Here is a 27,356-nt window from a genome sequence, read left to right on the forward strand (position 1 = left end):
TCTGCTCTGACAGACAACAGCCAGATAGAGGAATAAAGTGCCGTCTGATTATAGCCTCTGAAGTTGCTATTCAAGGCGAACTCCTACTGGCACCAATGGAGTTGCCCCTTGGCATGCAAATAGCAGCTTCAGATTTTTGTTGGGGTTGTGACTGTTGAATGGTTTCTTTAAATGTAAAGGTTCATCATTGTTCCACCTGATGTGTATGTCTTTAAGGGGCCAGAGCAAGGGCCAGAGCAAAATAACGAGACCCAGCTTTGCAGCTGTGAAACATAGCAGGTGCTGCGGAGTTGTATTGATTAAGCTGTGTCAGCAATTGGGTGTAGTATATAAGGAGCAGCACCTAGCTCTCTCATTACCCTGGGGGATGGGTTGGTGGTTGGGTCATGTTTGTTTGTTAATGTATTTAGTGTAAAATGAGCTTTTGTTTTTGTAATTAAAACCTTGTTTAAGTTATTTTTGAGTCCCTTTTTAATGCATGGTCTCCCCAGCAAGCTCTCTGCAGTGCTACCATACTGCAAATAGCCAACAGTGACAGGTAAGGAAGAAGTTAAACTTCCCATCCCCACCTGTCTTCACACAGCCCCAAGGCTCCTCATGTTTTCCCATACTTGCTATTTCCATAACATAATGGTGCAGCTTTAATTGCATTCACATTTTAATCATATTGTGTTTGGTCATAACTCCTCTTCTTCAGAGGCTGATTTCTCTGTTCCAAATATCAAAACGTCACTATAATCTGCTAAGCTAATGAATAAGAGAATTTATAGATATGGAAATAGTTCGTTTCATATGCTTCATTATATCATAAATATTTCTATAGGTTTACCAAAAAAAAAACCACATATGCATACTGCCTGTATAAATGCTCTGTACTGTACTTTCATTTTTAAAAAAATACTTACAAATCGTGAGGAATTGTCATTTCTCAGGGTTTTGGCGTTGCCAAAGGATTCCATAGCAGGGTTGGCCTCAATGATTTGATCTTCAAGGGTACCCTAGGTCACATAAACATAGAATAGTTCAAATACCCAGTGTTGCAAGCCAGATTTATCTGAATACTGATGAGAGAAAGACGAGGAACACAGCGTAGAGGATGCCATTACTTTCTTAAACTTTACCAATATCAGCAGTTGCCTCCTGAATCACTGGCATGTGGCCCTTGGAAGGCTGCCCAGAAGAGAAAGCAGCCCTAGGCTGAAAAAGTTTCTCTAACCCTCAATCAAGGGTAGCCTCCAAATGTTGTCAAAGTACAAACCCCATCATCCCTGACCACTGGCTGGAGCTCAGGGGAGCTACACTCCATAAACATCTCTAGGACAGTATGTTGGCTACCCATATCTAGAAGAGTCCACTCATATTTTGGAAACAACTTGAGTCACATTCTGAAACACTGTGTTTGAGAGATGTTCTGAGACTACATATATAAGCAAAGCAATGAGAGGGAACAATGCTTCTTACTGGAGAATGGAGAGAGAACAGGGTTCTTCCAGATGGGTGTTTATTATGGGATCAGCACTCCTCAAAAATGGAAGTTTTTATTTTTTTTACAGTGTCCACATGACGTCATTGTCATCAAAATACCAGCTCATATCTCCCTGCCTTCCCTTTAATCTGGATTTGCCCTTTCCAGAGAAAATCCAATATTATTTAAACAAAAACAAAAAAAACCAGCACCAAAGACCCATGTGCAACATCCCAGTTTACAGTATTATGCCTCCATCTGGAAGCACCCTCAGGCTACTTATGAAGGTGTCAGTATGTCAGAAATGAACAGATGGACATAGGAGCCTGAACCACAAACATGGGGTGTAAATTCAGTCTTGGGTAGTTAATCTGGACCATTAATACAAAAGTGACAGAGGATTTATTTGCTTCTAATTATGCTTCATGTGTTGGCTTGGAATGCAACACCATTGAAATGATGTGTTCTGAAAAATGGAGATTTCCATTTTATATTACCACCACTCATTCAAAAGAAAGGAAAGACACCTCTTCTTTTTCATGCCTTTAAAGCTTAAAAGATGAAGGGAAACTTAGAAAGCACTAAGTATGCAATCCTATACCCATTTTCCTGGGAGTAAGATCCACTACTAACTGTTAAGTAGGGTTGCCATATGTCCAGAATTTCCCGGATATATCCGGAATACTACAGCCACAAGCAGCGTCTGGGTGGAAATTGGTGAAAGGTCTCCAAGAATCCAGACGTATGGCAGCCCGTGTCGGCAGTGTCATTTTCCCTCAAAAATAACTCAAAAATGTCCAGATTTTCACTTTTTGAAATACGGCAACCCTACTGTTAAGACCATGCTCATAGAAGATAATCTAACTTGGCTACAAGTGATAGCAAAAGAAGAAAGAAGTTGGTTAAGCTTAGACCCATTGAAACAATCAGGCCTCTGTTAGGTCCATTAATTTCAGTGGGTCTACTCTCAGTAAAACTTAGTTGATTACCATCCCACAGTACTGAATTATTAGCGAAGAGCAAAAGAACTTGAATAAAATGAACAACTTCTAAATATCTAAACAACTATTGAAATACACACACATTTTAATGTTTAGCTGATTAAAGGCAAAGAATGAAGAGTTGTTGCTTTTCTACAGATTTTTGGAAACACCCTATAATATTCCTTTAGTGAGATGCTTTGTATGTTGACAAAGTCCTATATTATATAGGATATATTTCTGGACACTAGAATGAAGCCAGAAATGCTGATTCACACAATCATTCTGCTTGTAGTGGGTCAGCTAAAATTGCCACATGTATCAGCTCTGCACCTGGTGCCAAGTGGTCACATGCAGCCACCGTAGGCACTTTTGGATGATCTGCTTATTGAATATGCATCCTGATTTGTTTGCAGGGAAGTTAGATTATGTTGGGCCAAGGCAAATGTTACCTTACACGAAACTGATCTTTTGGAGAAGCTGGTTTGTTGCACGAGACCTCCCAATCAACTATAATAAAAGTCTGGAAATACTGTCCCCTTCATGGATCACTGCCTTGCCGTGGCGAAGGGGCTCGAATTACCCCAAGAAGATATGAGCTATTATGTGCAGGGCCACCCAAGATGGACAGGTCATAGCTGAGAGTTTAGACTAAATGTAATCCACCTGGAGAAGGAACTGGCAAACCACTCCAGTATTTTGCCAAGAAAACTCCATGGACATAAAAAAGGAGAAGCTTTGAAGAGAAAGTGAGAGTTTCCAAGGCATGCTCTGGTTCATGGGGTCACGGAGAGTCGAACATGACTAAGATGACTAAACAACAGAAAGAAATACTGTGCCATGCACAAGACCAAACCTTTTGCATGCTCAAATGGTCCAAAATGGAAGCCAGTGGACAAAAGGTTTAATCATATGAACAGCTTCTGCTTCATATGGGCAACTAGCCACAAGCAAGGAGAAGGCACAGACTGGAAAGAGCTGCCATGAATCTGATGATCATGTTGCCTGCTCCTCAGGTACCATTTTCTTGGAACTAATAAGGTATTATTTCATCTCTCTGCCTTTGAACATGAAATCAGTTATTTCTTTTAAATACTTACCCCAGTTTTAGTGGCAGGAGCTTGCTATAACAAAAGATAAGAAAATAGCATTACAATTCCAGAAATATAAAACCAGTTTCACAGAAAGTTCCATCCAAAGAGGAGGACATTTCAGTTTTGTCCAGAAGAATGTTAAAAAAGCTTAACTGTTTACATTTTAAAATCCCAACTTATTATTATTCAAAAACCCCACTAAAATATGTTAAATAGATTAGATCAAGATCAAGAACAGCATCAAGAAGCAAGAGGGTTAAAATCAAAATCCAGGGAAGGAAAACAATGCTGGTGAATTTCTTTTGGCGTAACCCAAGTCCAAAAATAATCAAGAAGTAAGAAGGGTATTTTTAAAAAAGAAAAGGAAAAGGAAAAACGGAGTGTGAGAAGAAGAAAGAGAGTCAGAAAACATACAAGATGAAAAAGAATCAAAGGGAACAGTAGAGATAACGGAAGGAGGGGATCACAAAAAGCAAGGCTTAAAAGAAAGAGTTACAAGAATGCCTTGGGGAATTTCCCCCATTTTCAGAAAAGAAAAACTGTGGAGTGGAGGGAAAAGCCAGTGACTTCAAAATTCCGTAAAGCAGCCACCGCTTGGGGTTTTTAGCAGCGCCCACTTTATGAAACCTTTTCCCTCAAAGCAATTTTTTCAAGCCTTGCTTGTTTCAAATTAAAAGAAAAAGTCACGTCCACCACGCACGCTGCCAAACACAAAAGAAGACCAAAACAAAACAAAACAAAAATGAACAAAAGAAAACAGCCAAAAAGAAAAAGGGAAAAAAAGGTTTTCAAATGAGGGCCTTACTCCTTTCTTGCCCGGAGAGTCACCCAGGGCTGCGACAATGGCAAAGTACTGAATAACCCGCTTGGTGTTTACAGTCTTACCAGCACCAGATTCTCCGCTTAGAGTAATAGAAATACACAGATCAAGAACACGAAGCAGCTACTGTCAAAGGTTATTTCACAGGCACACAGAAACAGCTAGCCAAAATCCCAACCACCCAGAAATACACAGCAGGGTTGGGGGGCATGTGGGGAGGGTTGTTTATTTGGGTATGGTGGCATCTGGCATGCAGGGGGCATTTGGATGAGAGTTGTTCAGGGTAGAAGAAGTTCCCCCCAAAAAGCAAAGGTGATGTGACATGGGGAAAAGCTGTCCTGACATTGCTTCTGAAATGGTGTGGGAAACTGATGTTTCTGTTGGATTGAAAATGTGTCCCCACCTGCAGGCTGAAAGACCTATATCAGATTTGGAACACATGGGTTCCTTGTGCTGCAAGGGCTGCCTTTGAGGGAGCAGCGAACATGTAGTTCAAGCATAAGGAAACCTGTGGCCTCATTGGACTACAACTCCCTTCATTCCTGACCATCGGTAATGCTGGCCAATGATGATGGCAGTGGGAGAATCACAGGTTCAACCCCTTGCCCTGATGTAAATGCACCTACATTTTGCTCCTAGAGCAAGAGCTAATAATAATAATAATAATAATAATAATAATAATAATAATAATAATATTTATTATTTGTACCCCACCCATCTGGCTGGGTTTCCCCAGTCACTCTGGGCGGCTTCCAACAAAGATTAAAAGTACATTAAAATGTCACCCATTAAAAACTTCCCTAAACAGGGCTGCAAAGAGTGCAGATTCGTAGTGTATATCTTGTAAGAGCTTTTACAAGGCACACTTTAAATGGAAAAGGAAACAAGGCAGCTGAACTTGTTTTTCCTATGGGCCATTTTCCTATGGGCAAAAATGAACTGGCTACAGGTGGTTCATAATCTTCCACTTTTATCTCAAGCAGAAAATGCACTTCCCACGAAGTTACTGGAAAGGAGGAGGAGATAGATTTTCCTTTCTTTTCGATACAAATCCAGAGAAAATTTAGTTCACCCATGGAATAGAAGCAGGGCCTCCAAGTATTCCTGGCCCAAGTCCAGCAGGCTGGCTCCAGGGTCCAGGCTTCTTTATCACATCAGCAGGCTAGTATCACCCTCCCTCCTGCCCCTTTCTCTGCAAAGCCCTCTGGCACTGGCCTGGCATTGATTTCATGCCTATAGTTAGCTGTTCTTCCATTGTAATCCCAGCACACAAAGAGACACGCTCGGCAGCGGGGGGAGTGAGACCTCTGTAGGACAAAAGCCAAACATTGCACGCTATCAACCCCTGCTTTACCTAATTAGGCCATGGCCAAAGCTTCAAGCGTCAGGGGCTTCTGGCACTAGACTAGGCTTTATATAGCCTCCTCAACATGGCTGTTTCGGTTATCATGTCTTCCTCCTTCTCGCTCCTCTACAATTGGGCCTCAGCCACCCCAACATTCCTCCACAGCTGTGAGGTAGCCATTTCCTATCCTCCCCTTATCCTATCAGCTGCCTCTTTCTCTACCCCTACTTAGCTAAACCTTGTCTCCTTCAAGTCATTATCCTTCATAGGGCAACCACACCATGTCTCTAGTCTCTCTTTTAATCCCACCACCCCACTAGGGATGGAAGGATCTGTCAATTTTTTTTGTCCTAAAATCAGTTCTCCACATTTTGCAGTAATTTGTGATTTATTTATTTTTTAAAAAAAATCCTCATGAAAATCCACCAACATTTTAGTGCAAATGTACCCCGATAAACACATTTCTGGATGCAGTTTTGACTAATGTGTACATTTTTGCAAGCAATTTTCGCTAGTAAAATGCGTTTTTTGTTCTTTTTCACATCCATTTTTGCACACTTTGCATATGTATGTATGTATGTATGTATGTATGTATGTATGCGGGATAGAATTTCAAAGCATAGCCGTGTTTCAGTTTGCATATTGTTTTGGAAAGTGTGGATTTGAGGGATTTAGCTTCAAATGAGAACCTGAATACAATCCCCCCCCCCCCGTCCTTATCCACACATATGCATTGCTCCCCAATTTCTTTGGAGGTTGACTGCATGAGTTCTATGTGTTAAAAGTGAAATGGTGAAAATGATATGTGTCACTCTAAGAGAGCAATATTTTGCTTGTGGTCAGGTGGCCTGCACACCCTGTGACCATCCAAGCTGAATACAACCCACCAGCCACATCAGGCAATGGAAGAAAGCCATGTTTTCTTACTGTCTGATAGCAGCCACAATACCAGGTTATAGCAATGAAAACTAGGCAGGGTGACTATACATTATCTGAATACCCATTGCTGGGGAACATGAGGAGGAGAATACTATTGCACCAATGTCCTTGTGAGATTCCCAGAGGCATCAGAATAGCCACATGGGGAAACATGATGGCTGGCTTTCCAGAAGGGCTCATCTCATGTTCCAATATGATGTTCTTAGGGGAGCTGTTATGGAACACCTGGCAAGATGCAACACGTGATTGCTGAACAGTGTCATGTTCATGGGTCATGAGTTGTGCAGGCTTGCTTTAGTTTCACTCTGCCATCTTGGGATATTTGCTATGGAAATGGATTGGTTGAACAGGACCTACCCCACCCCACCCCAGTTTTGTGCCCTAGTAATAACTAGTCACATTCAAAGAAGCAGACAGGAAATACAAATAAACAACATATGAGCAGCCACACAATGAGAGGAATTTTCTGCCCTACTTTTTGTTGGCAGTGTACTCCTGGAAGGGTTATAGCAGCTGTTAGCTGACATGTAAGAGCCAGAAATTCTGCCATGTGTGTGTGTGCTTGTGCTTAGGCGACAAAGTGAAGGGAGTGTAAAGATCCTACAGCGCAGCCAAACCATTTGGCTTTCTCAAACAGGGAGACAGGGGCGTTTCCTCCGCCTGCAGTTTCTTTTCATGCATAACCAATATTGTGAGACCAGGAAAGGATATCAGACCTTGCATCTTAAGGGCACTCCCAGATGACCTGTTTCTTTACATTCGTCCTGATTTCTTTGCAGGGAGTTTAAATGATGCTGGCTACTTAATTCACTCTGAATTGTTTGCAGGGAGGATAGATGATGTTGCCTCAAAGGAAGGGTTATCCTATCCTTTCCACTGCATCCTGTCACTTTCTTTATAGCAAAAGGCCACAGCCTTTGTGGTTGCACAAGAGTTCACAGTCAGCTATAATTGGACAACTTGTATTTGCTGGTATGTGATTGAATCCCACCACAAAATAGTTTGGAAGTGCCCTAGCTTGCAGGCAATACAAAACAGAAAACAGACTTATAAAGACAGAACTTACGTGATGAGCATAGACTGATTCTCACGATCTGGAAGACAAGAAGTAGGACTGTTAGACTCAAACAGTTACTTTCAGGCTCTGCCACTGGTTCTTCATATTATGCTTCCAGACAGGCAGCTCCTTCCTAGCACAATCTGATCACTGCTTTGCTTTTTCAGTGTTAAGCTATATGAAAAATTGCTGTTGACTGTCAACACTGTCCATGACATCATGGACAGTGTCGACAGTGTCGACTTTTGCTGTGTATCTGAAGAAGTGTGCATGCACACGAAAGCTCATACCAAGAACTAACTTAGTTGGTCTTTAAGGTGCTACTGGAAGGAATTTGTTTTGTTTTGACTATGGCAGACCAACACGGCTACCTATCTGTAACATGACATCATAGTTTTTGTGTGTGCACATTCCACTAAGGCCACATGCACACCATACATTTAAAGCACTATGGTACCACATTTAAACAGTCATGGATTCCCTCCAAAGAATTCTGGGAGTTGTAGTTTGTTCAGTATGCAGCTAAGAGTCGTTAGAAGAGCCCTATCCCCTACTATAGAGCCACAATTCCTAGTTAGGTGAGAAGAGAAATTGATGGTTAAACCACTCTTGAGGATTATATCTCTGCGAGGGGAACAGAGGGTCTTCTTCTTAGCACCAACACTTCTTAGCACCCATAACAAACTACAGCTTCCATAATTCTTTGGAGGGAGCCAATACTGTTTCAAAGTGGTATCATTGTGCTTTAAATGTATGGTGTGAATCTGAACACTTCACCGTCCACCGTAATAAATCTGGCCTTAGTTCCCTCCACTCCAGTAGGCAGATCATGATGGGACTTGACTAGGATTCAACCTGACTATCCCTCCCTACATAGGAGTCACACCATTAGTCCATCTAGCTAAATACTGACAACACTAACTAGCAGCAGCTGTCCAGGATTTCAGACGAAATAATTCCCAGCCCTACCTGGAGATGACAGGGATTGAACCAATCACCATCTGCAGACAAAGCAGCTGTTCTGCTACTGAACTTCAACTCTTTTCTTCCAGTCTAGTTCTTTTTTTACTGAATATGCCTGCAGCTGTAGGTGACTGTACTCAGATTGGTAGCCCCTACCTGTTTTATCTCAGTGATTCCAGCTGAGAAGAAAATTAGGGCTAGCACTCAGCTGCAACTCAAGTTTATAGCCCTATTTCCATAATTATTCTCCTATACTCATAAGTACACCGCCCTGCCCCACCCCCGTGCTACTATGGTGCCAAACTAGTTTTTGTGGCACTCCCAAGGTCCCCTAAAATTTGACCCTTTAAAAATCTAATTATTATTGTTTTCCAGTGCTCTTGGGGTCTTCAGCTTTGATTCTGTGATGCCAAAAAAATGTGACACTCACCCACACCCTCCTGCCCCAAAATGTCCCTTAAAAAAAAAGGGCCACACACACTTTGACCACACACACTTTCACATAGGTGTTACCCTCAGTGGGTTGAACACAGGTCAGTTAGCCACCCCTGCAGTATAGCAATGCCAAATAAATTCGCAACACATGCAAGGCAGAAGCTCTGCTGATGCAATGGGTTTCCAAGCATACAACAGAACTTCTTCCTCTACCCTCCAGCCTTCTGCATCAGCCCAAGGGAGTTGTGGGACCCTCCAAGGCAGATTTTGTGAGAGCACAAGGGAAGGAAACCATACTGGCGCAGCCCTAGAATTTGAGCTTAACCTTCTTACTTATTTAAATTCCATATGCACAGAATTTCTGATGCAGGGGAACATTCAAACATGCCATCCCTCCCATATCTGCATTCTGAACTTCAGAACTACAGTCCCTTTCTGAATGCACTTGCTTAGGAAGCTAGTAGTCTGCTAGCAGTGCAACATCTGAAGCAGGGAACACGGAAGAGTACAGCAGTGTATTGGCAGTAAGAAAAACACCACAAGATGCATTTTTCTAATCACCAAAATTTCTGCCATCTTATCTTCTCTCTCTCCCTCTCTCTCTCTGTTTCTTACATTAATTTTCACACAGAGAAACAAACAGAAAGCATTTAGAAAATTAAGAGCTTCATTGCCTCTGGGACAAAGGACTGTTTCCCTCTCTGTGAGTTTAGTATGCAAGAGAAGTATGAAGCTAATCAAATAAGAGTGGGGCAATGCTAGGAATGTTTTAATGCAATGGCTAAGATTAGGCTAGCTTTGAACTTCCTTCCCACAACAATGAGACAATGGATAAGATACTTACTACGTAACATGTCATTGTAGGCATTGTCTGCAATGGAATAAATGTGGGGCGGTGCCTCAGACCTCCGCTTGCCCTTATAGGCTGCTACCACAGGAGCAGTATAAACTGGAAGCCATTTATATGGGTTTATGGTGACACAGAACAAGCCTGAATAGGTCTGAGAGGAAAGAAAAAGTAAAAATACATCACCATTTAGTCCCATTTCGGATGGGACAGAAGATGGCAGCCACCCCACCAACATATTTTGGACTTGTGTGTGATTATTCCTCAGGAACATCTTATTTCTGGCTGTCATGAAGCCTAATATGAAGTAACTATAACAAATGCAGATTAAAAATGCACCCTGTTAAATCTCTTTGCTTGCAACCCTGCTACTGAAACCTGAATTGGAACCTATGCTTGGGAACAAATATTATTTACTCACTCTTCTGAGTCACGCAGTATCAACACTTGTATGTAGATATTCTCTCACACACATCTCTGGACATTTTCTAAGTGAACATCTAATCAAAAGAACCAAGCAGCTACTCTCTGTGTCTAGAACCAAAATTTCGGGAACATTTCTAATATAATGGAAGTTAAAGCGGGGGATGGGGTGGGATTTTGTGACACCAACCTTGCTATTTGGGATAGCAAAAGGATGTGAATTGCGAGAAATCTGTTCTGGGTCTTACTTACGTAGATCATCCACTTGGCATAACGCCGTTTCAGGTTATGCAGCACAGAGGCTTCATTGAGATGAGTTAACATAGCCATGTCTTCAATCATGTCGAATTTGGGAGGATTCACTTGTTGAATGTCATCCTCCTTTACAACGACAGTCTGCAGGGATTAAACAGAAACATTTTGATAAAGGGGTTTCTTAAGAAATGTTTCCTTTTCTTAACAAGGATGTTGAACTGCAGTGGTGGAATGGTGCAATTTATTCTTGCTTATTATTAAATCCAATAAAAATGTATTTTGAAAACGAGGTGCTGTTGGTGTCAGATTTTCATATTGCCATCCTTGGTTTTGTTTTCTCTGCTTTGGTCTTATCTTATGAGTGTAATGAAAGCCTGTAATACTTACTACAAAAAGAAAAGCAAAGGAGGTGCTGTTGAAACCCATAAGCAGGAAATAAAAGCGATGGCTTTCCCCTTCATTTGAACACTTTTGGTTAAGAGGTCTTTAAATAAAGTTTGGTCTAAAGGCTGCACTGCCACCAGTCATCACGCAAAACATTTGGACATTGTGTTTCATGCAACAGATGAGCCATTTGGCCCCATAGCAATATCCTCCTATGAAACCTCCTTTGTGGTATTGGCCATACACAAGGAGCACTTTAGATTAATTCTCCAGCTCTTTCTCCTAGACTAGAAATATATGGAGACAGACTCTTGGTCGCAGCACTTTATTGGGCAAGGACTAGCAACCCAGCTCCACATATGGGACATGGAAGTAAATCCCATTGACTTTCAAGAGTGGAGCCTTAGGGATTTAATAGGGCTTAGTCACATCTTGTCGTGACTCCTGTAATTGCACTTCAATTGCTCCTGTGGTGCAACGCAGCGGCTGCTGTCAAGGGTTTCTATGGATAAATATAACCTAAACAAAATAATATGCCACAGGGTTTTAATCAGGAAGGTTTGAGGTTATTTAGACAAACAGCTGAAGTATACAATTCATTACTTATAATAACTGGAATTAGTTTGATCCTATAAATCTAAGAACTGGAATAACTATCATATTACACATCTGTGCCTGATGAGAATGAATTGCATTTAACAAATGTTAAAGCTCATATGAAAAGAAAGCCTTGCCAGTTTCAGCTTAATTAGGCAGACATGACTAGTGGTTAAAAACATAACAAAATAACCTGGAAGCTTGAAGAAACATAGCTAGGCATTAGAGGAAGTCTGCTGAGAAGTAGATAGCTGGTCCCAAGGATTGAAAACAATATTAGTTATATATCTTATATTGATTTGGTTGGTTATTAATAATAGGATTCTAAGCCATGCTGTCCCTAGATCATGACGGTTAATAATGATATTGGAGCCGAAGTATAACTTATGCTAAAATATATTCTTAAAATTCATGTAAAATGTATATCTATATCAACATAAAATGACCTGGAACAAACCTTGGTTATAGCTCATGGTTAGTGAAGAGAGAGCTAAACCATGAGCCCAGACTAAGAAAACATGGTAAGTCAAGCCTTGGCTTAGCTCAGCACTGTCCAGGTCTAAAAAAGACAAGGGAAGAGCTATGGGGCTGCAAGCTCCCCTCCAGGACCCCACACATTCACAGTCTCAGTAAGCCCGACTTTAACTTACTGTGTCATGTGACCCAGCCCAATAAGCCAACCACAGCATGCTCTCCCCAGGGTGATATGCCTAGCACCAGTTGAAGATCCCCCCACGGTTTTAATAATACTGTTTTTATCAGTTCATTGCTGGTTTGTTGCTGATGTTTTTTATTGTTGGGTGTCTCTTATTGCTGTTTTCCCAGCAATTTTAACACAGTATTTGGTTTTAAGTCAATTGCTTTAATTCTCGCTACTAACAAATGGTAAACTAGAAATATATTAAATAAACATCATTGGCTTGTTGAATTTGCCCCATACAACAGTGGCTCTCCAGGGTCTCTGAGACAGGTCCTCCCTTGCCACACTAGGAGGTGCCAAGGAAGGAACATGGGATATTATCCATGCAAAATACCGTATTTGTCGCTCTATAGGACGCACCTGACCATAGGACGCACCTTGTTTTAGAGGGGGATAACAAGAAAAAATTTTTTTCCCCTTTCTGCGCAGCGCCCCTTCAGTGAAGCAGCAGGAGAAACGGAGCCCCTTCCATTTCTCCTCCCACTTAGCTGAAGGGGCACCTACCCTTCAGCAAGAGGAACCTGAAAGGAACCCTTAGCTTCAGGTGGCTATCTTTGAAGCCTGGAGAGCGAGAGGGGTCGGTGCGCACCGACCCCTCTCACTCTCCAGGCTTCAGCAGAAGGCATCCCAAAGCCTCCGGAGCGCGGCGGGAGCTCCCACCGTGCTCCGGAGGCTTCAGGCGGCTATCTGGAGAGCGAGAGGGGTCAGTGCGCACCGACCTCTCTCACTCTCCAGATAGCCTCAGGTTCCTTTCACTTGTGGAGCTGGCAGTGGGGAAAGCCGAGCTTCCCTCACCACCAGCCCCAGGAAAGCCACCACCAGCCCCAGAGAGCAGGTTGGGGAGCAGCTGTTGTTTTATTCATCTTTATGCAGTTCATCAGCCAGAGCTGCAAGGAAAATCTCAGTACTACAGCTAGTTTGAAAGCAAAAGCTACCCAAAGCCTGAAGCAGGAAGCCATTAGCCATCTTGCTGTCACTCAGAAGTAGAAGTTTGAAGATAAGAGTTATTAGATGTTGAATCAACATCAAGAGGTTTTATGTAAACTGTGCTATTTTTACTATTGTTAGCCAAGTCTGGCTTTGGCTAGGGAGGGCGAGATATAAATAAATTATTATTATTATTATTATTATTATTATTATTATTATTATTATTATTATTACTTTTAATTACGACTACAACATATAACTGATTCAGCTGTTTGATTAATGGGTTCAAATATTTTTAGTGATGATGTACCTCATCTAATTTGATGGACAGCTGATTATAATTTTTAATTCCGATGCATAATAAACAAAAATGCAGATGGCAAACACACCATCTTAAATTAGGTATTTCTTTTTGTCTCTAACTGAGCAGGTCTATTTGGATGTTTGCCTGTTGAGGGTAAAGTGGGGTCCAATGTAGTAATCCCTGCCAGCTGTAGCCTCAGACCTTAATGTGCTGTGTGGAAGGAAGATTGTTCACACATTCAGCTGACTGTGCTTAGAATTCTCCCTATAACCAGGAACATCAATCACACAAGGTTTCCAATTGCAGGGAGGCATCTAAGTGCTCTCAGCCAAATGCACTTAGAATTTCTTTTTGGACTTCCCTTTCCTGAATAATGCGAGAAGGTTAGGGTGGTTTCCGCAGGGCAAACATGTGTGGAGACATTGAAGACGAGGCCAGTCCTTATAACACCTATTCTAAAAATGTCTGCTGCACCACACACAACCATCATCCTAAAAAAGGAATGATTTTTAATGCTTTTTCCTCACATGTCAATTTAATTGGGGACTGGTTAATGGACTAACTAAATGGACTAATCATATTAATTGACTAAGATTAACTGAGAGACTGACCTAGTGGATGTTTTAGCAGCTGCTGGGTTATTAAAAACTATCAAGCGTTCTGCCACCTTGAAGAGCAACTCAATAAAGGCAATAGAAATCAGAGTACAAACTTTATTCCCACTTAAATCAATGTAGCAACTGAGTACTGTGAATAGATATAGCACCATAGAAATCAAGCACAGATATCAACATTGTGTTGCTTGCTTATCCACTGCAGGAGCCCTTTTCAAGCATTCAGTCTAGAGATAGTGAAGGTATAACAGAGGGCATTGCATGTCCATATGTCTGTGTATAAGATCTCTGCAGATAATTTAATGAAGATATGTGTGTTATGGGCAAAGCCTGTCACTGCAACGCCTGGTAAGGGTTAGTGTAAACTGCCATAAAATTGCTTTTTAAAAGCCTAATGGGTATTTATAGCACTAGCAGCAGTAGTAGCATCAGTTCAGAATAAATGTTAAAAAACCATTTTGTACAGATATCTTGCTTGTTAAGTCAATTCCCTGAAAAAATAACGGCTGACAATTCTACAATAAATGCATCATTTACAAAAAAAATAAAAAACAATTTAGGTGATTTCTATTTCCTGTGTGTAGACTGATAGACCATAGCTTATCTGAGAAGAAAACCTAGCCTATTATTTTGCTATTATTTCCTGAACCAAGCTGGATAATCAAATCCATTGTAGCAACCAGATAAACAAAATAAGTCATTAGGGCTATGGAATGTTGTCTCAGCTGTCAGGTTGAGACAGTTGATTGCCTGAGGGTAAATTAGGGGACAAGGAAAGGTATTTCACTAATTCTTTCAACACTTTTCCTTACAAGGAATCTTCTTGAAACTATATGCTTGTACTATTTGGAAGGATTGAGTTGTAAGGAAAATTCATGTCAAAGTCATAAATTTCATCGACAACCAATCTATTTTTCATTGCTAAATTGAAATTAGGTTGTTCTGCTGTTGAATTAATGTATGTGAAATTGCTCTCATATTTAGGAAAAAAACACTATAAAAATTAAAAGTATATTAGGAGTAGGAGTACTGTTACTACTGATATGAGGAGTAGCAGCAGTACTGCTGTTGTGAGAGGGAGGCAGACAGGCAAGGACAGCATCTGCTCCTATTCCAGCCAAATAATTCCAGTATAAATAATTGGAATAAATAATAATTATTTCATTTGACTGTGTAGCAGGTAGTTCTTGCATTACAGCAGTGGCCTAGTTGCTGCTCCTTTGTGTCTTAAAATCCTATTCCAGGATTTTAGTTTATGTTTGTTTTTATTAAAAGATTTGTAAACAGCCGTTCAGGACATAAAAGCCATCACAGGGCAGTGTGCAGTTCTCAGGAAAGCATAATGGGTGGGATACAACATGGCAGGAGATAGGAGAGAAGGGGAGGGACTTTGTTATGCTAGTGCAGGGGTCAGCAAACTTTTTCAGCAGGGGGCCGGTCCACTGTCCCTCAGACCTTGTGGGGGGCCAGACTATATTTTTTGGGGGAAATATGAACAAATTCCTATGCCCCACAAATAACCCAGAGGTGCATTTTAAATAAAAGGACACATTCTACTCATGTAAAAACACACAGTGGGTAGTTGAAAATCTATAATCAATCCTAAAAGAGATTCACCCTTTAAAATGAGGAGTACAAATGAACCCTAGAGACAGTAGATTGAAATGTTAAACTCTTAACCCAGCTTTCAAAAAACAACATAATAATGATGAAGCCACACCAATTTCAAGCCTGGTCTTAACAGAGGAGACTACATGGGAGGGAATGATAATGAGGTTATTTCCCATGTTTGAGGGTTGTTGTTTTTTATAAGACATCTTAAGGCAGCCCTGCATAGGGGAGTTTTTAATGTTGTTTGATTGTGTTTTATATTTTGTTGGAAGCTGCCCAGAGTGGCTGGGCAACCCAGTCAGAGGGACAGCATATAAATAATAAAAATTATCATCATCATCATCAACCAAACAAGATCATTGTGCCTCTCCCGTGCAATCTGTCCCAGAAGAGTAGCGTGTGATGCAGCCCTGGGAAGCTCCAGTAACATAAGAGCCACTTTTAATTCTTGATGATTGCAGAAGCGTCAGTAAGAACTGCGGCCAATGTGACATGTTTAAGCATATTTCATCTCCCTCCTTTCCTCTGCCATATGCCCTCATGCAGGCTCTCTTTCCTTTTCAATTCCTCCCTGCCACATTTCACTGCCCCCCATCAGTATGGAATTCTTTTACCTTTTTGTCTTTCGTTTCCACAGTGACTTTGCCACCAGAGGATTCTTTGACTTCAACTTCAATATATGCTTCTTTTTCATCCGGGATCCAGGCCCTCTTCTTTCCTTTACGATCCCCGAAAGAGACAAGAGAAATGAGAGCACTCCGGAAAAGGGAGCAATAGGGTTACAATTCTTAGTAGTTTCCATACATGCACTTATAAAATTTAGCAGTACAACTGAACACAATAGTATTCTCCTCCTTTCAAGCTGATGTTGTGTAATTCTCATATACACACCCCCATCTTGTTTTAGGATTGATTTGTGTATTTTGCTGCTACCTTATACAGTATGTGGTAAATCATGACTCAGAATCAAGGGCTAGAGCAGGGATAATTGGGGCAGGTATATTTAAGCAAGCCTTCCTAACTCAAATTCGTTGCGCAATACTGCATAACCATGTTTCAAATTCAAATTTGTAATACCTCTAATCGTATTCATATATATATATATATATTTGTTGAAAGCATTTTTACCCTGCCCTCCGGGTGAAAAAGGCTTTTAGAGTGACTTGCAAAGACAACAAATAAGATGTTGGATTAAGTTTTATGGCTTCTTTGCTTTGCTTTGCTTTGCTTTGCTTTGCTTTGCTTTGCTTTGCTTTGCTTTGCTTTGCTTTGCTTTGCTTTGCTTTGCCTTGTTTGTTTGTTTGTTTGATTGTTTTAAATACCCTGGAAGTTATCCAGAAGTCTTAAGATTACAGTGGTACCTCGGGTTAAGTACTTAATTTGTTCCGGAGCTCCATTCTTAACCTGAAACTGTTCTTAACCTGAAGCACCACTTTGGCTAATGGGGCCTCCTGCTGCCACCACGCTGCCGGAGCATGATTTCTGTTCTCATCCTGAAGCAAAGTTCTTAACCCGAGGTACTATTTCTGGGTTAGAGGAGTCTGTAACCTGAAGCGTATGTAATCCGATGTGTATGTAACCCGAGGTATGACTGTATAGAAGTACACCTCTGTTATATGTTATAATGGCTTATAAATCTTTTAAAATATAGATAAAAAATACCAAGTATCCCTCATAATCAGGTTTTTTTTTTTTTTAAGAAAACAAACTTCCAAAGATTGGACACAGATTTTGAAATCCTGGCCAAATGCATAATTATTTCAGCTCTATCAAAGGCAAACTTGCATTTGCCAGGTAAATGTTTGTGATAAAAAAAAAATCCAAGGATGTGTAGAAGAGACAATGACTACAATTATGAGCATAGTTAGGCTGCCTATATCTCATTGACTTCAGTGGGATTTAGGTGGATTAACTATGTGCATGGTTGCAGACGATTGGCTTTAAAGTATTCTTTCCTACTGGAGTTTACCCCTCACAGAGTTACTATTCTCAGCAACTCTTAACAAACTACAGTGCCCATAATTCTTTGAAGGGGAAAATGTGCTTCAAAGAGTGCTTTAAAGGCATAGTTTGTACACAACCATTATCTTGAATGATTTCAGAAATGGACTAGGAATTTCTAGAAGCAGACACATGGAAGTTTGCTTTGGGACAATCCAGAAATGCATTGTTTCAAGAGATGCTGGAATATAGCAGGCCTTTCTATATTTTGTCCGGTGACATTTGTCCTCTTTCTGGATTTGCCTGTGACCCCAAGAGTTGAGTCAGATGGAAAATGTATTTTAGGACAAATAAAGCAATATTATGTTCCTGCATTCCTTGTGCATTAGCATTAGGGTATTTATTCTGAAACCAAACAGATCACTCCTGTAAATTGTAACAATGGCAGTGAATAGCCCACATGTAATATGATAATGGCAGAGGTGGAAAGAATGAGTATCCATTTCTGGATACTCCTGCAGTCAATTGTTTATCCCTAGTGTGACAGATGGCCAAGAAACAGCTTCCCAAACTAAATTCTCCACAGGTTTCTAGAAAGCAGATACTTCTGTCTCACACAGTCCTTCCAGAAGTACTTTGTTCACGTGTCCAATTTACATATTACAGTCTCACTAAAGGTTTACCTACAAATTGCAAAATGGAGCTGTATGATTAGCAGAACTTCTATATTTGCAATCAGATTTCATAAACGTTTGATTCAAATACTCTGAAATTAATGGGTTTTAATCTGCAGCAACACTGGGTAAACAAATGTTCTCCTAGGAGTGGTTATAATTGCCCCAATACATATAAGCAAACAATAGCAACACTTGAGAAGAAAGGGAGGGAGGGGGTCATGGATACAAGGCCCCTTGAGAACAGTAAAAGTTGCCTTACCATCAAATGGTATATTGTGATATTTTAACATCTCCTCATAACTTTTCCGGAGGTACTCAGCCGCCTCCCCAAACTCAGCCATGTCCAACATAGACATCTTGCCTACTACAAGGGGTAGTGCTCAACAGCAGAAAACAGATAATCTGAACACTCTAGAAGTTGAGAAGAGAGAACAGAAACAAAGCATTAGCACACCAGTTAGCTACAGAAAAACACAGTATCCACCCCCCCTCATGAAGAAAAATGCTCTCCATTCACTTTCTATCCTACCTATACATAGAAAAGATTCTTTCAGTGTCAAAAGAAGAATTAGAACTTTCCTTCCTTCCTTCCTTCCTTCCTTCCTTCCTTCCTTCCTTCCTTCCTTCCTTCCTTTTCTTTCTTTCCCAGTATGTCCTATAGGCCCTATGTAGTCCATCAACTTGTACTACATTTAAACAGAATAAATACCTCACTCCAATGCATCAGCCTACTCCTTTTCTGCTGGGTGAACCAAAGCCAGTTGTCTCTTGGCCAATACATGCCTCATACATGGCAAGCAACAGTTGTTTCAATATGTTCCTGGTACAATCCATCACACCTTTATTCCAAATCACTGACATATTAATCTGGTAACACAGTGATGGGATGACTTGCTTCTTGCTGAGACGATGGCTTATTTTTACAAGATTCCTTTTGGTCCCTTTACGTGTATGTGTTTTAAATGAGAAAGCAAGAGTGCAAAAGATCTCTTAATATATATAGTGGGTGATCATGAATATGCATCCTTGCTTAAGAACATAAGAAGCAGCTTGTTGGATCAGACCCAGCTCCAACTTATTCAACATTCTCTACAAAAATCCCAACAATCTGTAAGCACTGGTCAGTCAACTTGAAACTGGCCGGTGGTTCACTAGTGGACTGTGAGCTATCTATTGTCAGCTCCTGCCATACACTTTTGCCAATTTACATCTCAGAGATAGTTCTCTGCAGATGGTCCCTATGCTTCTACTCTGATTGAGCTAGTATCTGCAGACCTGTCCATGCATGAGTGGTAATGTGGATGGTTGGAAGCCCGGCTTTGCATGAACTCTCTCTCAAACTAGTGAAGAAGTTTGGTTGATGCATCCATTAATTTGACCAAATAAATGCCTAAAAAGACAAGGTTCCATTTAGAATTACAAAAGAGTGGTGAGTGCAGCCAGACCATTAACTCCTGCAGAATCACTCATTGTTTTATAAGTGGCTATTGTTAACAACATTCCAATAAAAAGTTGCTACAGCAACAAATAGTTCTCATATTCAGGATCCATGCATGCTGAAACACAACATCAATAACACACACTGTTGCTACTAGCTTTGCTGAACTCAAATCTTAATAAATGCACATTATTCTTTTATCTTTCCCTTTGAACTCACCAACCCTGCACCAGCCTCATGAGTTAGCATGATAACCACAGACATCCTGTTCCTTATTCTCTTTTCTTTTCGAAAAGCCATGCTAAGGAAGGTAAGGTAACAGCACAGAACAAACATGCAACACAGACATGCTTTTGATTACCAACCTTGGCTACGGGGCTGAGTGACTGTGTGTGTGTATGCTGTGAAGCCCCTTTTTATTGTGTCCCTCAAGGTCACAGTAGGGAGAGATATGTCAGAAATTCCCATGTGTCATATCAGCTCCATTGGTGCTGCTGCCCTACTGCCCATAGAGACACAAAAGGCAAACTTTTATCTCTCTGCAAATGCAGGCTGGTTATTTTTACTCCTGTATTGTCAGGCGATTACAAAGGCAGAGAGTGGGGGCTCCAGCTTTGACAGGCAGCCCTCTCTCACAGCCATTCTCTTCCAGAAGAGGAACACCACAAAATGCAATCGCATAATTTGTTCTTTCAGCCCCTTCTGTTGCGATCATTTCAACTTTTGACCGCAGCCTTTGGCCTATACTCAGAACTTTTACGACCAGGAAGGTAATTGCTGAGCAGGACTGTTAACCATGCCTTCTTCAGGGATGCCACCAGTGATCTCAAACTCCAGATTCAAAAACAGAGGCATGGGTGACTCCAACTTCATTTAATTGCAGAGTGTTCGATTCAAAATATATCAAACCTGATTTTCAGTGGGATAAAGAAATGGAAAGGAACAGGGTTCAGTTCCCCTTGTACTTTCTCATGCTTTTTATTGCTTTATATTAATCAGACCATTTAATATGACACATATTTAAAAGCTCATGCAAAGGGAACATAAAATGAGGTGGGGAGAGGAAGGGCATAAATAGGAAAGATTTTAAAAATTCCAGCCCGACTTCCTAGCAGCAAGTTGAGGCAGTCAAATCCTGAGGAACAGCGCCCTCAACGCCACGCCACCTGCCCTGCCCCTGCTGCCAGAGAAGTGAGAAGTGGCAGTGGCAGCTTCTAGCAAGAACTCTTAGAACTCTTGTGAGATCTTGCTGCCCCCCCCCATTTCCTTACATCACACATGGTGAGTGTCAAGAAATATTATTGGTGACTTCTACACTGCTTCTAAACTCTCTCTTTAAAACTTGTCAAAGCCCAATGTCTGAGCATCTTGTAGAAGCACCTCCAGTCGGATTCATTTGATTCTGTGCTTACTTACTGCATAGCATAGGAATCAGCCACTGGAGGTCTCCCGGAGTGGTAGGAATGAATGGGGGCGGGATTCAGTTTAGCTTGCATTTATAGGTGAACTTACTTAATTCCAAATTAATATGCAAACTGAAAACTGCAGCCGAAGATGTGCATATCTCACTAAAATGCTGCTGAATTTTCGCAGAAATGCAAAATGCAGTGGAAATAAGAATTCTTATGATTATTAAACTGAACTTGAGAGTAAAAAACTGAGAAGTGAAGAGAAACTGAAACTGACAGATTCATGCAGTCCTAGGAGGCTGCTTCATATCAGCAGTGAACCAAACTCCCAGCCTTTGCCCATGTATGGTGCAGCCATGTGAATGACGCTGGCTATTACATGTGCATCATGCAGGTCCAGAACTCTACTTAATGCCAGTTTGTCAGCTGAGCCTCATCCACTGGAGTAACAGTGCTGGCAGTCTGACAACAGTGGTGGGTCCCTGGCATTTGCAAGGTGCTAAATAATCTGAATGGATCCCAGTAGGTTTCGGGTGTGTGGTGGTTAGCTGCTTGACACAGGACAATTGATATATCTTATGGAAGCCTAAGAGCTGCTTGCTCCTTATAAACTTCTAACACACATCTTCACAAGTGACATTTCCTGAGCCAGTGGGGTGGGGTGGGGTGGGGAACAGAAGGACTCTGATGTCTTGGGCATCACAGCTAGCTTTGCCACTGGGATGGAACTGGTAGTAGGGGTCTTGGCTGAGATGCTTAACTTGCTTGCTTGAATTTGGCAGAAGAGTCTAAATTAATGTTATGTTTTTTAAAAAATGTGTTTTGACTGGTGGCTTTAAGAAAGGCAGGACAGAAAAGCATATAAACCAATACATGTAGCTCATATTTAGGATCTTAAGTTATCTTTGCCAGAAGTACTCCATCACTTAAGGGGCTAATAAATTTCTCCTCTCAGAGAGTGCAAGTTGTATACCCTTTCCCTGGGAACATCTATATATTTATGACCATCTATTTATTGCCTAGTCAGGGCCAGACTCCTCAACCTGCTCCTCCTCTTCAGCATTGTAATCTACTTGTTTGTTCACCCAGACAAAACAGGTAGCAAGGAGGAAGAATAGATGCTTCAGTGATGCCCAGTGCCCATTAGGACTGGCAGAAAAGCAAGGAGGCAGCAATAGATAAACCCCAAGCCAAGGGCAAAGCAGAGCCAACTAATTCTAGTCCCCATTCTCCTCCTCCCTGCTGAGACAAAGGAGGAGGCTGTTGACAGGCTGGAATGGGTGCAAGTAAGAAAGCAACAAAGTGAGTATTGGCTCAGAGGTGGGTGGGGTAGTGCCCTATTCTCCCAAATGGACCAGCAATAATGAGGAGGAGGAGGAGCAGGAGCTGGTGATAATGGCAGTGAAGTGGAATACTCATTCAGGGAGAGGCGCCCACTGAGAATGTCTTGCCTGGAGCTAACACTGTGCTTGGTAGTGTTTGAATGTGTGTTTCCAAGAGCAAGCTCCTTACAGGCAATGACTTATACATTTGTAGAAGCTGAGCCCATGAAATGCTATGGGCACCCAGGTGTAATAAGCTTATTAAAGCTAAGGGAGGGTGGAAAATGAGTGGCAGCCACATGCAAGAGCAAGGTAAAAGTAAAGGGACCCCTGACCATTAGGTCCAATCGTGGCCGACTCTGGGGTTGTGGCGCTCATCTCGCTTTATTGGCCGAGCGAGCCGGTGTACAGCTTCCGGGTCATGTGGCCAGCATGACTAAGCCGCTTCTGGTGAACCAGAGCAGCGCACAGAAACACCATTTACATTCCCACCAGAGCAGTACCTATTTATCTACTTGCACTTTGATGTGCTTTCGAACTGCTAGGTTGGCAGGAGCAGGGACTAAGCAATGGGAGCTCACTCCGTCACAAGGATTCGAACCGCCGACCTTCTGATCAGCAAGCCCTAGGCTCTGTGGTTTAACCCACAGTGCCACCCACGTCCTGCAAGAGCAAGGTACTATATTGTAAATCACTCCAGGAGGCCTCATGATTTAAGTCATATTGGTTTCAATGGGAATTAAGTGCAGCTAATGCTGTGATCATTTTAAGAAAGTATCTTTCTAAAGAACATCAGTGGCAAGCTCTTTCAAAGCATGCAACAAACCAGGTGGGATACCCAACCATGTACAAAGGCTTGCGAGGCTTTGGGGAATGTAGAAATTCGTCTCACGTTACACTGGCCTCTCTGAAATCCCAAGGGAGGCTGCTGTGCTATTGCTAATCACCAGAGTCCCCTCCAGAGAAATATTTCTCTGTTAAGAAGCTCTGATAAAAGGCAGGAAGTGAGACGACTGCAAGCTGTTGGGGTCTTTTGCTGATAGGTCCTACCCTCAACACATCACTCCCACCAGTTGCTGTGAGAAGCAACCAAAGCAAAGGAGCTAAATCACAGATTAGATAGGGGCAATCTGCAGAGGAGCTATTTTGGGCATATTTCCATTTTGTAAGACTAGCCACTTATAGGGAAGTGTTCAGGGATATCACAGTCTTGTGCTGGTTCTCACACCCAGGGCCACACTGGTGGCAACATCATCATTATCAACAACAACTTTGTTGAGCTTCCTATGCCCTTGAAGCATTGCACAGACATTGTATCAGTTGTGGTACATCAGAAGGTGTTTGATTTTCCTAGACAAGAGTCACTAGCTTCTACTTTTAATATTAGATAAGAGAGTATGAGGAAGATAAGGAGAACCTGAAGAAATCATTCCATTGCTTAGGGAAGTTGATAGCTGATATTGCATGTTGAAGCAGGAGGTTGAACGTTTGAAGAATGTATATCCGTATATTATTGTAAGCAAGACTGAAAGGTATGGCATGGGTGCAACATCTACTGGAGATGAGCTGCTGTGTCGATCGTGTTTTTGCTAATAAAGAGTTAACTCCAACTTGCATGGTATGAATTACTGTTGGTTCACTCCTGACATACAGTTACCAACATCTGTTGTTGCAATGATTAAACTAGGGACTCATCCACACTTTTTCCGAACCTGCATTTTGATAGAATTGTGTACCAATTTATTCCTCCAGGTCCAAGAGCTTTTCTCATTGTTCCGCAGCTGTGCTTTGCAAAAATCCAATCTTACCCACTGAATCAGATCTTTGCTGATGAGCAGAAAATCCAGAGAGAGATTTTGCTTAACCAAGCTTCAGTTCAGCAGGTAACATTGCATTTTCAAAAGGCAAAGCTGTGGAACAATGAGAAAAGCTCTTGGACTCAGAGGAATTAATCGGTACACAATATACAACCAAATTACAGGGCAAGTGAAAGTGTGGATGAGCCCTAACCATAAAAGGGGAAATAAAAATAAAATTATCTCCATAGTGGTATCAGAGAATTCATTAGGTTCAAATAATCCTAAAGCATGTATTTTATCAGCCTATCATGATGACGTTTCCTAAGATGACATTTAACATGATGAAGAAGAAGATATAACATATCTGAAGAAGTGTGCATGCACACGAAAGCTCATACCAAGAACTAACTTAGTTGGTCTTTAAGGTGCTACTGGAAGGAAAAAAAATTTTTGTTTTGACTATGGCAGACTAACACGGCTACCTATCTGTAACATGATGACGTTTCCTAAGATGATTTTTGAAGGCACAAGTGTCTTAAGATGAATCAGCCTGTAATATGGGGAAATAAATGGAAGTATCTGTTTCACAGCAATATCCTGCATATGTGTCTTAGAAACTGTACACCTAATTGACATAAACAATGTCTCCAGCTCCACAGGGCCTCTTATCATTGAGGGGGGGTTTCAGGAAGGATAGGAGGCTGCTCCCTGAAGAATGGAGATGAAAAGCCTTCAAATGCATACGACATAATGGACGCAGCACTTTGGATCTCACATTCTTCAGAGACATAGATAGAGACTCAACCAAAAGCTGAGTGGGCTTGGCTGATCAAGGCAATAAGGAATTCAATGCAGGCAAGGAAACAGACTGGTAAAGGGGGGATAGAGTACTCAATTCCTTCTCTGGCCCAACTTAGAAACCAAATGGACTGCCAACGCAAGAAATCCCATTCATCTGCACCCAGCATAGAAATACAACAGGCTGCTGAAGTTGGAGTGGAGTAGGAGCTCTCTGCTTCTATTTCTGCCAACCCCCACCAGCCTAGAACTTTTTAGTTTTTTTAGTTTGACAAGCTATTAGGGTCATTTTGTAGGGTCATTTACAATGCTGTCAAGGGGTAATGATTTCTTTAATGTTTTACGAATTAAATCCCACCCACCTTTCTGCCCAACAGCCAGTGTGGTGTAGTCAGTTAGAGTGTCAGATGAGAACCTGGGAGATCAGGGTTCAAATGCCCACTAAGCCACGAGGAACCCGCACTGGGTGACCTTGGGCTAGTTGCAACCTCTCAACCTAACCTGCCTCACAGTGTAGCTGTCAATAAATGTTGGGAAGGGTAAAACCATGAACCCCACCTTTAGTGCCTTAAAATAAAGGTGGGGCCTATATGTAATAAATAAGTACCGGTATATATAATGGTGAATACTGGTAGAATATTAGGGGAGGGGGGTTGAACCTGGGTCTCCTCAATGCTAGCCAGTCACTCTAACTGTTACACCACACTAGCTCACAAGGAGATGATGATTTGGCCCATGGGCCTTAAGTTCCTCACTGCTGTTTCTAGTTAATTCTTGTGACAGAGGACCCTTCCCCTTGGATTCTCAGTAGCGTCCTCCATTGTCTTGCCCGAAGAACACAGTGCAAGCAGAAACCTCAACAGATGAAAGAGAATGCTTGAAAAATCACATGGAATTGCTTTCTAGAGGGATTCTACCATTTGGGTTTCCCTTACCCATTTCATATCAGAGGACTGGGACCTGCTTCCTACATTCCCCCTGAGGATTCAATGGGCTGTGGGATTTTTTATTTTATTTTTCATTTATCCCAAACGAGTGCATGGCATTTGCTTGCATTGTGCTCCCGAACAGCTGCAGCTTTGAACTGAAGAGGTGTCTGTATTTCATGTACTAGCAAAGTAATCCCCTACATTGTGCACATATCAGCGTGGCAGCTTTAGAAAGCATTGTGGTGAAATACTGCTTCATAAATTAGATTGTGAACTACTTCTGTCCATAACGTGCTTCCAGTATGGCTCCCAAGACTGAAAAGCCATGACTGCGCTTTGTAGTAACGATGAAATAAGATGGCTATGGGGTTGCTGTTTTTTTTTAAAAAAAGGTTTATTTCGTATGTAAATTTGAAAGCACAAATAAAAGATGCAAATAAAAAGTAAGCTTAAGGGCTCATTCACACTTACCTTTTGACCCGTAATTCTAGGCAAAGGTCCATGTCTGAGCGTGCTTTTTTTGTCCCACCACTTTCCCCAGGAAAACCCACTCTTTAATGTGGAATTGGAACAAATGGCAATTCAGGTTTTCTGCAGGTTGCGGTGTGCTCTGATTCAGCAGTAAAGAGTGGGCAAAAAAAACAACCCTGTTCGGACATGTAGCTTTAAAGTGTGCTTAGAAATGCAGCACAAAAAGAAGTCTGGATGAGTGCTAACTGAAAGATTCCCCTGCTTCTGGAATGTTTCCTAGAAATTATCCTAGAAAATATATTGGCCACAATCCATTCAAGGTAAGCTCATTTGAGTGCCATTGATTTAAATAGGATAGGAATATGCTTAAACCTCTCCAGTGGAAATCAATGGGATTAAAATGCATTTAAAAGCCAAACTAGACAAGACAACAGAGATTGCTTCAAAGTTTGGCACGTAGAGGTTTGTGTACAAATTAACTATTTCGTAATCGGGCAAATATAAGTTTTGGAATATTGGGGTATTGGTTTGGAAAATAATGCAGGGGGAAGGGTGAATCCTGCCCCCACTCCAATGCCATGGTCCTAGTCCAGATCATCGCTACTTGGCAAAAAAATTAAAGAGAAAGGAGAGCCAATCCTGGAACGCCATTGTCTCATCTAGTTTGACCCTTAGCTTGGCCATATCATGTTCACTTCAAAGAAGCATGGTGCTTTTTGTGTTACTTTGTATAGCCAATATAAAGGGCTGTAGATGGTTTGGATGTTGACCATTGCTACCCGTTCTGGTAGGCTGGCCAGATTTCATATATA

At 41.5% G+C, this 27,356-nt stretch overlaps 1 protein-coding gene across 2 annotated transcripts in view; it reads right to left on the bottom strand.

The window, feature by feature from the left end:
* MYH7B (myosin heavy chain 7B) overlaps positions 1-20,315 on the bottom strand; it is a 52,956-nt gene extending 32,641 nt beyond the window's left edge. The window contains exons 1-9 of one of the 2 annotated variants that reach the window (XM_081916587.1): positions 20,182-20,315; positions 18,638-18,789; positions 16,375-16,478; positions 10,621-10,764; positions 9,943-10,099; positions 7,710-7,737; positions 4,345-4,441; positions 3,546-3,569; positions 906-998 (exon numbers count right to left, since the gene is read on the bottom strand). In XM_081916587.1, coding sequence (XP_081772713.1) covers positions 906-998; positions 3,546-3,569; positions 4,345-4,441; positions 7,710-7,737; positions 9,943-10,099; positions 10,621-10,764; positions 16,375-16,478; positions 18,638-18,734 — 744 coding nt within the window. In that variant the 5' untranslated portion in view covers positions 18,735-18,789; positions 20,182-20,315. Of the gene's footprint in view, positions 1-905; positions 999-3,545; positions 3,570-4,344; positions 4,442-7,709; positions 7,738-9,942; positions 10,100-10,620; positions 10,765-16,374; positions 16,479-18,637; positions 18,790-20,181 lie in introns of those variants that run through there. The other variant, XM_081916588.1, reaches the window with a different exon arrangement.
* Between the last annotated feature and the right edge of the window lie 7,041 nt (positions 20,316-27,356).

This window comes from Podarcis melisellensis, assembly GCF_964234715.1.
Source record: "Podarcis melisellensis genome assembly, chromosome: 6".
Lineage (NCBI taxonomy): Eukaryota > Metazoa > Chordata > Lepidosauria > Squamata > Lacertidae > Podarcis > Podarcis melisellensis.